Below are 12,280 nucleotides of genomic sequence, written 5' to 3'. Positions count from 1 at the left end.
GTTTATTTAACTGACCTTTCATTGTGTTGAGGCTTTATTTCACTATCTGTGCTTTCTTATCAGAGACATTACACTCATCCATTTATTTGTTTAATCAGCATCCATTTGTTGATTGCCAGAAATGTGCCAGGACACAATATGATTAAGACTGTCCTTCTCTGAGCCTTGGCTTCTTTGGCTATGAAGCAGAAATGATAAAAACTATTTCTTCATAATTTGTTGTCAGTAAAAACACGAGGTCAAGTGCGCAGAGCGCTTAACAAGCCTTGGCACTTAATAAGCACACAATATATGGTAGCCATTTGAGCCATCAAAAGTGTTTTTTATCAAATTTACTTTTATTATTATTATTATTATTATTATTATTATTATCTGCTGAGTGAGCTGAGCTTTGAAACAGACCACGTGGGATTTAGAACAGTCTTTAAAATGCCGGCCAAGGAACACTGTGGGGACTGTGAAACCACTTCCTGTCTTCCCTTTGTTTTTTCCCATCATGGAAATGAGGCCAATTGGTAGGAAGGAATCCTTACTCAGCGAGAACACAATTCATGCCTTTCCAAAGAGGAAGGACTTTAAGATTGAACATAAAGGTCCAAGTCACATCTTTTTATAGAGCAAAATGGCAGACACTTCATTTTATGAGTGGTAGCCTGAAATTCTACTGTCTGCCCTGGTCACAGAAGTTGTTTCTGGAGATTCAGAGACTGAGCAGAACCTGCCAGCTGGAAGCTCACAGTAGAGTGATCCCCGAAGATGTGCAAATAATCACTACTAAAATAGGCAAATTCAGGGAAAGATATTTTATCTTAGAGAAGTAATTCTACTTGAGGAAATAGGGGCAGGCGCGCAGTTCAATGATAGAAAAGATAGACTTCTGACCCCACAGAATTTACAGTCCCGATGGGCTTGGGGAAAGGAAATTCTACAGCGGATTCCAGAAGCCTGCTTATTTCACTACTGATGACCCAGATGCAAAAATAATCAGGTAGTCCAAAGCAGTCTTTTTTTCCTTTTCCTTTTTCTTTTTTTTTTTTTACCACTGAGTGTAAACTTCTTGCATAAAATGCCAATTATAACAACTCTGATTACTGCTGCAGTTGTACCCTGATCCTTTTAATTTTTCTTTCAGAGCAATCAATTGATCTGCTGCTTAATTCATATTTATTTAGATTGCAGCCATACAGATGCCTTTTGGCTGCTGCCAAGAAAATTAATATGTACATATAGAGTATAATGTATGTAAAAATGCTTTGACAACCATAAAGTGCTCTGCAAAGTATTAGATTACTATCATTATTTCTTTTTAAGTCTCACTACAAATAGATAAATTTTAACATCATTAATCTTAAAACCATTACCATGAAAAAACTGAATTGCTCAGTCTGTTTGTCCTTTTTTTTTTTTTTTTTTTCACCTCTACCAGCTTTTATCCGTGGCCATTTCAGATCATGTCTTATTTCACACCTTCCCAAATGCTACCCCTAATTTCCAGGAGACAGGGCTGAATGCACAGCCTATATTTGCAGCCTCTTAATCTGCTCTGAGAAAAAAATTTTAGGGCCATCGGTCACATTCAGGAATGTTAAGAGATTCAGAAATGTTAAAATTCCTCACTAACAGTTAACCTCAAAAACACACATATATGTGTCTCTATATGTATAAGTGTTCATACCTTTTGGAAGTGCTAAAACCCTCTGAAGAATAAAGAACTTGACAGCTTTTTAACTTTTTCCTTTTCAAACAAGAGTTTAACACAATCGAAATGTCAGAAGTACACGCTTGGTCATAGCAAGTTTGGTGTATTTAAGGTCGCTAACTTCTGCTCTTTTGAAAAGATATGTGGTCGAGGTTTCTTGTGTTAATTCCTAGAACTTAGTATCAAAGAAAGAGGCTCTAATAAGTGGGAATGACACAGCTACCAACCTCAGAATATTTGTGGAGGGCCTGGGGAGTACATATAAGGTCTAGAAGTGAAAGTCAAACAAGATGAGGTCAAGGAAAAGAAAACATAGTAAGGGCCGCCAGGACCCTGCCCTAACCCAGGATTTGTGTTTGCAGTCTATGCACAAGTGAGTTCTATGCCACATACCATGTGACCAATAGCTCCTAGATGCTCTTCATCCATAAGGATTGTATACACTCACTCCCCAGCCTCACGAAATCTCACTTTATGATCTAGAAGGACCTCAAAAGTCACTGAGTCTAAATCCCTTATTTTACAGCCGAGGGAACAGACCCAGAAAAGGATCGTGATTTGCTCAAGGTCATGCAAGATGACAGAGCAGATGTCCTGACTCTTGACCTACCCCTCATCTTTCCACTTGTGGGTCTCACCTGTTTTTCAGTGTCTATGCTCAATGTCTAACCAGAACTGTTGTCTCCATTTTCAGGAAATTTGCCCCCCGATGTTCTGTGTGCAAAGAGCCTATCATGCCGGCCCCGGGCCAGGAGGAGACTGTCCGGATTGTGGCTCTGGATCGCGATTTCCATGTTCATTGCTACCGGTGTGAGGTCTGTGGTCAGCACCCCCACACCCTGTCAGTGCATGGCAGGTGCTGCAAGGCCCAAGAGAAATAGGTTTTCACAAATACAGCAGTTATTAAATCTGGGGAAAACCCCTGGTACCTGTGTTCATAGGACTTGGGTTTTAGATCTTACGCTTTCATTTAATCCTGGTGACGCTGGATAAGTCACTTTACCTCTCACTCTCAATTTTCCCACCTGTAAAAAGGGCTCAAATACTTATTCACCTCCCCAAATATGGCTGTGCCACTAAAATACAAAACTGTATGTTAAAGAATCATAAACCACAAAGTGCTAAATTAGTAGGAAATGGTATGCTTGTTACTATTATTGTCATCGTTATAATGAGTTTTTTTTTATTTTTTTAACGTTTATTTTATTATTGAGAGACAGAGAGAGACAGAGCATGAGCTGGGCAGAGAGAGGAGGAGACACAGAATCTGAAGGAGGCTGCAGGCTCTGAGCTGTTAGCACAGAGCCTGACATGGGGCTCGAACTCACAAACCATGAGCTCATGACCTAAGCTGAAGTCAGACGCTAAACCGACTGAACCACCCAGGCGCCCCTATAATGAGTTTTTAACTGTGACTCTGATACTCCTATGGGACGGAGATCCATTCTCAGCCATTGAGAAAGATAAGATCTCACTCCTCTCCAAGGGGTTGGAACTTGATGCTCAAAGTCATGGAGACTGGTTGAGTTAGCAGGCACTGACTATGCACATAAGACAGGAGGTCAGGCGGCTGCTAAGAGCTCCAGGGGAAGTATGCACAGGTGCTGTGGGAATACGTACAAGAGGCCTGTAATCCAGGTTGGAGGGCAGTAGTTAGCAGCTCTCTCTTCTCTCTGTGGGGAGAGTATGAACTGCCTATTGCCACACCCTCCTGTCATTGGTTCATCTAGTCCCACTAGGTGACCTTCCAAAGACTAAGGGGCTGGTGGGGTCAGGAGGGCTGGGGGGCTGTCTCTGGCTCTCTGGGACTACATTTATTCCACACTCACTGCTTTAGCTGTAGCTAACCACCTGATTTATGTGGGGTTCTTTGTTTTGCCCTAGAGCCCAAGTTCCATATAGCTCTCTTCCCTTGACATAAGAAAATATAATAATAATTAAGAAAAAGATAATAAACTACCAGCTTTTACACAAGATTTTATGACTACAGAGGAACAGCAACCTCCAGCCTTAAAACTGACCTGAATCATAAGTGTGAAAGAGCTTATAGATGCCTTAGAAGTCATTTCACAGATGGAGAAACTGAGGCTCAAAGAAGGAAAGCTCTTCAACATTGCTCACACACTTGCTATACATACAAATAGGCTTTGACCTCTGATGGTTTTGTTTTTTGTGCCAAGAGCTGCATGAAATGTGTGCCTTTTCTCCTTCCAGATTAAATGACAGCGGTACAAATTAAGTTTGCTTTGAAATCCTATAAACTTTTTTATTTATTTTTTCTTTATTTATTTGTTTAATATAATATATTGTCAAGTTAGCTAACATACAGTGTATACAGTGTGCTCTTGATTTCGGGAGTAGATTCCCGTGATTCATCGCTTACGTACAACACCCATGCCAACAAGTGGCCTACTCAATGTTGATCACCCATTTTCCCCCTCCCCCCCTTCCCCCCATCAACTCTCAGTTTGTTCTCTGTATTTAAGAGTCTCTTACTGGTTTGCCTCCCTCTCTGTTTGAAACAATGTTTTCCCCTTCCCTTCCCCCATGGTCTTCTGGTAAGTTTCTCAAATTCCACACATGAGTGAAAACATATGATATCTGTCTTTCTCTGACTGACTTATTTCACTTAGCGTAATACCCTCCAGTTCCTATGAATTTTTAAAACAGTACTATAAAATGAGAGGAACAGTAAATAAGGAGAGGGCAAACCACAGTTCTAGCCCTGTCACAGATGCTTCATGACACTGGACCAATCACTTCCCTCTCTGCTCTCACTTCCCCATCTATAAAAACGAGGAGGTTGGACTGGATGCCCCATATGGCCCCTTTTGGTTCTAAGAACCATGAATGGTCCCAACACTGTGGTTGACTTCAGGCTCTTCAGGGTTTTCAGGTGATCATAGATGTCTGCTCATTAAATGCTTACAGCCATGTCACTTATGACACGTCCTTTCTTTTTTGAGATGCAAAGAGTTCATTTAATTCCATTATTCAGTTTCCGGAATGCCTCTAGAACTGCGGAATATCCGCTTGCTCATTTTGGCAAAGCCAGCCCTCTGGGGAGCCTGCCTCCTGCTGCCATTGCTGCTGCTGCTGCTGCTGTTGTGTTGTGGGCGATACTCCTTCTAAACTTAAATTTTACTGGCATTCAAATGTAGACATGAGCCCCTGTGACCTCCTTGCTGTCATAGTGGACAGCAAAAGCTGAGCATGCGGCACTTCTAGCCTTTTAGAAGAGTTTCTACTGAAGTTAGCAAGGGCACCCACCACCAGATGAAGTATTGTATTTTTCTTTTCAGAGAAACTTCCATTTTCTCCAAAGGTAATATTTGACTCTTGTATAACGCTTTCCCAAATGGAGCTGCAGAGGTGCTGAGGACAGTAGTACTGTTGCTGGCCCGTCTGCTTGGAAGGAGGCACTCTACAGCTTGGCTTCTGCCCACCAGCTGCCAAGGAGTTCTGTCCTTGCACCTGTGTATTCCTTTTGAGAGATCCTTAGACTAATGCTAAAAGGTCAAGATGACTCAGTGGTTGGGGATCTACCCTTGTTTTATTTTCTCTTGTCCTTGTTGTTGCTGTTTTTGTTGCTTGGGAGAGGAGAACAAAACTACTACTTGGGCACCCAGACCCTGGTATTCTTCTCTTCTGGGACTCGCGTTTCCTATTAGGTAATCTGAGAAGGGGGGTCATTTGACTGTTTGTCTTTATGTCCCCAATCTCTTGTTCAGTTTCATTCAAGACATTATGTTGTATCCCAGGGAAGGCTTGGAGGGGGCCTGCGGTGTATGAAGAGGAAAGGCAGGAAACAGCCACATTATGGAGGGAGGGCTTGAATGGAAAGCTAAGGAATTTAGCCTTCACGTACACAGTTGCCATTTTCACTTACATCCTTTCCATCTATCTTTCCAGGATTGTGGTGGTCTCCTGTCTGAAGGAGATAACCAAGGCTGCTACCCTCTGGATGGACACATCCTCTGCAAGACCTGCAACTCCGCCCGCATTAGGGTGCTGACGGCCAAGGCCAGCACTGACCTTTAAGTTCAGTTAGTTGGTGGCGCTGAGAAGAATGAAACACAAGAAACAAGATAAGAAAAGACATGGGAAAAATACAGGAAAGGCAATCAAACCGTGGGATGGTCTCTGTTCTTCGTCTAATATTAACCTTTCTTTAGAAACACATAGATTATGAGATTTTTTTTTTTTAAGTTCTCACCAAATACACATTTCACATTTAATCATGTAGGACCTTGATGGGCCTTTGTTCCCAAGGACTTCCACATTTTTGCACGGATTATACTCCATCCCATTCACTTCTGCATTCCTGTAACTTTTAATCCCTATGTTTGTCTCACTTTTCATCTGGTTGAATGGCTTTTTTTAGTGTGGTATTTGCTGTCACACAGTTTTTTCCTGGGTGAGTCTGCCAACTCACAGGTGCTTTTAGGCTTGAAGGTCTCATCCTATCACTTCCACATTGCCTGTGATCATAAAGGACAGCCATTCTTTCTGTGTGTATTGGAAAAGTACATCTTTCTGTTGCTCTAAACCGGTCATGTCCCTTGGGGGGGTGGGGGTAAAAGTGTGCAATGTATATGTTAGGCAACAAAGAATTTAAGCTGTAAATGACATAGTTTAAAACAAGCGCCTATTGAATTTGCAACCAAATTGGATTGGAAATTCAAAGTCTATAGTGATTTTGGTGCTCAGGGCTCATTTGAAAACAGTTATTGGTGAGATCCAAACTTCAGTTTTTTTCTGAGGGAATTACGGGTGGGATACGCTGGGGAAAAAAAATTGGGGGGGGGTATGTTTGAAAAGCCTATTATTAATTATCTCACAATATTATCTTAAGAGTTTCCTTTTCCATGCTACCTAGACATAATAATACAGACAAATTTTGTTTTCTATAGAACATAACACTTCCAAAACCATCCCACTTTTCATCTGAGAAATATTGCTGTGTTGTTTGTTTGTTTGTTTGTTTATAATATCCAAACACAACTACCAAAGTTGAGTTTTTCCAGGAGGAATATTGCTTATAAAGAACTGTTCATATTCTTCCTTTTTTTCCCCCAGGCCCAGGTCCTTTTTGCCTGACAACTGCAAATCAGAGCACACATAATAAAATCGTGTAGTTTGTTTAGTTTACTTTTAAAAAGACAGGAAAGCTTGAAAAGATTGTGAAACCACAGTTTCATTACTCTTGTAATCCTGCTATAAATCCAATTACATATTGCAGGAGACATTTTCATATCATCGATGTGACATTTACACCACACTTTCAGACAATCGCTGAAAAAAAAATTGCCTTTCTGAGCTAAAAATATGCAAAGTCTCTGCCTGGAATCTTTATTCAAACTCTTACTGGGCATTGAAATGCTTGCTTGCCAACTGCAGAACCATTCTTCTGGGTTCTAACTCGTTTCTTTTAAAGAGAGATGCCCATCTTAATAATGGCAGGTTGCCATTTGTAAACTAGTCAAGTATTTTGGATTGAGATTTCCTAAACGTTTCTTCAAATCTTCCACAAGTATATACTTTTAAATTATGAAGTATTTTAAATATACACAAAAGAATAAATAATAATATAATGAATCCCTGTATACGTGACACCAGCTTAAGAAATCAAATATAACAGATACAGATCCATTCCCTTGTGCACCCGTCCCTGATTCCACAAATAGCTTTCTCCTGATTATAAAGTGATAAAGTCAATTTTCTAGTCTGACTTTTATTTTAATTTTTAACCCTCAGAACATAAATGAAAAGTTATTTGTGCATGTTTTAAATTATAACCCATGCCTCAGGAATTCCAATTACATTTATTTTACTTCAGTAGAAATAATTGTAAAGCTGGTTTGATTTTCTTGTTTTCAATAAGAAATTCTTAAGCCTTTAGTCCTTAGCTTCATCTGAGTTAATTTGCGGCTCATTTGCCTTGCTCACCCAATAGTTTTGTGTTAGAACTGCCGACGTTATGGCTTTCCAAGGTTTTCCCAGAAAACTTTGTCCTTTCCTTACTTTGCTACTCTTGTCATTGGTCTTTTATATGTTTCTTAATGTGAAATACAATGGGATTCATTTTGGGCAGCATGTGAATTTTAGGATACAATAGTGACTGTATCTCTGAATTTCTGTCTTCCAAGTTCAAGATCAGACCATGCTGATGATCTCAAAGAGCACTGACTGTTGGGCAGTTGGAGAGAGAATACAATCTGCTTGAATTGTTCCAGCAATTTGTTGTCTATGAAATACTTGGGGGAAATTGTGTTTAGGCCAAAAGCCCAATTTATTGAGAGATGGATGTTATCTCTTGAAGTGCAGTCATATTATTATAAATTTTGCCAAAAGAGGAAAATTTATGAAATATTTATGCTATAAAGATGCAATAACATTCTACTTGTTTGCTACATTTAAGTCCTTATGTAACTAAATGTTTACAAGCCAAAACATTTTAAAAAGAGAGAGAGTTATAAGAAAATGCTGTCACAGACCCATCACTGTGGCATTGCCAGAATACTGCTTGCTTTCAATCTTTATAGTACATTTTTATCACATAACCTCAGAGTATCTTTACCAAAGAGTTTTAAAGTAAATCTCTTTTTAATATAGACCTATTATACTTTTATAATAATGAATGTGCACACATACATATGCAGAAATATTTAGATTTAGATTTCTTTTCTTTCACAAGGTATATTAAGGAAAGGATCCTACATATTTTATTCCAGGATTTCTTAATTATATGATTTCTATTGCTTTCTTGTCTTTTCTATTAATCCTTTGGTTTAAACAATGCCAAATCACTCTTTACTGTTCTAGTTACGTGAAATTTTGCCTATAACAGAGATAGAAAGATCATACTACCTTAACAATTATAATTCTTTTGTCTTTTGATATATCGTCTTGATTGTTATTTAAATTCATAAATAATAGAAAAATTAGAGTTTCTAAGAGAAAGTTTGTTAAAATATACTGGCTTTAAACAATGGTCGAGAACACAAATACTTGGTAATTCCGTATAATGAGAGACATGGAAGGGGGGAGGGAAACCCACTATGTCACGGGCTCTGCACACCATTTCAAAATCAGGTATCTTCACTGTCTGGATCCCTAGCTCATACGGACTCCATGTGGAGTCTCATTTGCAAGCAAAATTGCATTTAAAACTCAAAACAAAGTCATGTGTCCCAACATGAGGCATTAAGGCTTTGAGATGCTGGACATCTCTGCAGCTCAAAGATGCAAGTTCTTTTTCCTGTCATTGGCAAATGGCTTTTGTAGGGGCACCTTCTCTGATCAAAATTACTTTATTGGCTGTCTGTTGGCTAATGCAGCAGAGTTATCAACACTGTCATTGTTTCCTCACCACGAAAGATTCTGCAGAGATGTTTATGGTGATGTTTAAAGTGTATAAAACTCTATGTTTAGCCAACTATTTTTATTTGGGTTCAGAGGAAGAAAGAGAGCACTTTTACAATGGGGCTATCCTAGAGGGTTTATAGACTAAAGGCAGGGCTCTGAAAACACAACCTAGAACAGTTTTCCTAGTTAGTAAAAAATCCTATTAATGTGAACCAGCCAGGAATAACAGTGTTATTTCTATTTGATATGGTTTGGGCTTCTCTTGTCAAATCTGTGTCGGCTGCCCCCTGATCCCTCCATTATCAAGTTTTGAAGGGTGTCGGGGAAATTATGGCAGCTGCTAGGGAGATCAGGGAAACACTGATGTAACCTCACAGCCTCTCACCATTCCTCTTGGCTTGGAAAGGCTTCTTTTTCTCATATACATTTCTAGAAATATTGCCATTCTACCTTAGTATTTCACATTTGTAGTTTAAACAAGTGATTGTCCATCTGTTCCCTAGAGCTACAGTACATGTGTGTTATGAATGAAATATGACAGCATGTTCCATACCCTGCTTTAGCCATCTGTAGGAAATCAGTAGGCTGAAAAAGATATACCTCTGCAAAATGTGCCTGAAGTCCCTTTCCTGAGACCACTCTCTTGGTGCACTTTCATGGAAGACAATCAGAGAGCAGCATGTATGTGTGCCTTCTGGTTAAAGCCTCACTACACTACTATGAATATTCCACTGGAGAGGCCGTAACATAAATAATAATGTCCCAAGTTTCCAAGATACACTCATCAAAAATGGAACACAAAATCCAGAGAAGTGTGAACTCTTTATCTTAAGGTCTTCTCATAGCATTTCTTTTCTCCCTGTCTCTTGGAAGTACCTTACGGATTCCTAAATTAAAACACGTGTATGCCAGAAGGTGATGTTTGGAACGTTGTTAGGGAGTATGTTTGGTCTTAACTCTGGTTTTAGTCAGATAGTGAAGATCGACTTCAGTTTGAGCCTTTGCCACCCATTCAGCCTATCCACTTTTAGTAATGATCATAGCGTTTTGGTTTGTCTGTTGTTTTCAGTTAACAGTGGCCAGAACAAGTTGAGAACAATTTGAGTCCTGAGTCATTAATATGGGACCACGGTGGACATTTCAGGTCGTTATTTTCATGACAGATAACGAGAACGAAGCTTTTCTCAAGAGACTGCTGTCTGCACAGCTTAATGCATATTATTTCAAACCTTGAAAATATTACCTGATTAAATCTCCATGGTTTGGTGAGAATTCTTCCTCTTTCCCTCTCTACCTCCTCTTCTCCCTCCTTTTTTTCTTCCTGCATTTCTTTCTTACATTCTTTCCTTCTTTTCATCCTACCTACTAATGTTATTGTGCTTGGAATTTCCATAAGTAAATTCTATTAGTGCATTCTGATCTTTACAGAATTAGGATCATATTAAGGGAAGAAGGCTACCGTCAAATATGCATGGCATCCATAAATCCTTCCTTTAAAAGGCTGTATTTTCCAGATTGTGTTTATTCATAAAGTGAGATGAGATAATAGAGTCTTTCAGTTTTATTTGAATGAGTTTTCATCAGGGACTCAGATCATAGAGTTCTTAGCAAATTCATTTATGACTGCCCTACTTTTCTCAGCTACATGCAAAGTGATCTTTCTAAGACTAGGTTAAGAATTAAAAACAAAAAATCCAAAGCATTTTGACCAACAAAATAGTCATATTCTTAAGTGGTGGCATGTTATTTTATTCCTAATGAAACTTGGTAATTTTCCTTATGGCAAGGAAAAATGATTATCCTTCCAGAATTTTTACACATATCAGCATTTTGCCTATGAGCATAATATTACATCCTAATAGTTGAACCACGGTATTTTCCAGGGGGTAGTCAGTGCCAGAGTTGTTTCTAGAGCACAGATCACAGGCCTGAAATGTGTTTATAAAAAGCAACCTGAGAAGAACAAGTCTGGGTTTCTCAGTAAGCATTTTGTTAAAATATGGCTCCGATATCCTTTTGAACTCTGGCTAATTTTGATAAAAAGAAAAAATACGCCCTCTGTGCCCATTTTTTTTTTTTTTTTTAGTTTGTTTGGGAAAAGCTTATAATTCTAGGGATGTATTTCCACTTTTGGTTTCTAGCTTCACTTCCACTTTCTATAAGCTTTCACAGGATTGACATTGATTTTCCTCTTTGAGAGGGTCACATATGAGGAAAGTAAAACATAATGCATATTTAATTCAGTACATAAATGAATGTGCCAAGTCTCAGCGGGTATGTTGTTTGGATACAGAAATAGAGTTGTTTTGTTTTTTTAGCCTGTCCCCAAGAAGAGTGGGGTTCAGGAGGTAAAGGAGGGATTTAAGAGAAGGGGCAGTCTACAATTAAAATGATGGCAGGAGAGTTCATGCAAAGTGTAACTCTAGAACTTTCAGAGGGGTTTTAGGGATCGGCAATTGTAGCTGTTTAAACAAAATATTTATATTTCCAAGTTTATGAGGTATTTAAAAATCACTATGGATAATCATATTTTTCCCTTGTCAGAGAAAGTGAAATGAGAGCAGCTGCCAGGTCCCATGACATGATCGTAGCTACCCCAGGACTTTATCATGCATGTCTGTCTCCAAGAGAGGGGCATAGCTCATTCTCAGCCTGAAAGATGGCGATACATATTCTGACATGTTCTTAAGCACACCACACTGCACCCTAAGCATCTCTGAACGTTCAGAGTCTCTGCTTTCACACATGTAATGCTTTATACCTTTCCAGTATACTTACCTGATGACAACAGTAGGAATTTTTAGGTCTAGGGTTCTCTTGTTTAAATCCAATCATCCCTTGTCTGCAATGTGCCTCATGCCTAAACAGCCAAACTGTAAATGATTTATGTTAGTTTTCTCTCTTTCATTTTTTTTAGTTGCAAACACCCAAAACTAACTTTTAATATATATATATATATATATATATATATATATATATATATATATATATATATATATATATATATATAATATGGTTTATTTTCCTTTAAAGGACACTCATTCCTTTATTTTACTTTCCTGCCCCTTTGTGCAAAAAGTTGTAGACACTATTTTAGTTGTCCAGCATGCATGTGGCTTATTTTGTGGAAAGTGGTATGGAAGATGCCTTTTTATTAAATTCATGAATATTTCCCCCTTGAAATCACACACAAAAAAGTAACTAAAATCTTTC

General features: G+C 38.7%; 1 protein-coding gene across 13 annotated transcripts in view; it reads left to right on the top strand.

Annotated features, from left to right (window-relative positions):
- Positions 1-11,982, top strand: part of LPP (LIM domain containing preferred translocation partner in lipoma) — a 679,983-nt gene extending 668,001 nt beyond the window's left edge. For all 13 annotated transcript variants that reach the window (XM_049629520.1, XM_049629513.1, XM_049629514.1 and 10 more), the window contains 2 exons: positions 2,394-2,514; positions 5,612-11,982. In XM_049629520.1, coding sequence (XP_049485477.1) covers positions 2,394-2,514; positions 5,612-5,740 — 250 coding nt within the window. In that variant the 3' untranslated portion in view covers positions 5,741-11,982. The remainder of the gene's footprint in view (positions 1-2,393; positions 2,515-5,611) is intronic.
- The last annotated feature ends 298 nt before the right edge of the window (positions 11,983-12,280 follow it).

This window comes from Panthera uncia, chromosome C2 (genome assembly GCF_023721935.1).
Source record: "Panthera uncia isolate 11264 chromosome C2, Puncia_PCG_1.0, whole genome shotgun sequence".
NCBI classification, from domain to species: domain Eukaryota; kingdom Metazoa; phylum Chordata; class Mammalia; order Carnivora; family Felidae; genus Panthera; species Panthera uncia.
This window is presented reverse-complemented; position numbering and strand designations above follow the sequence as displayed.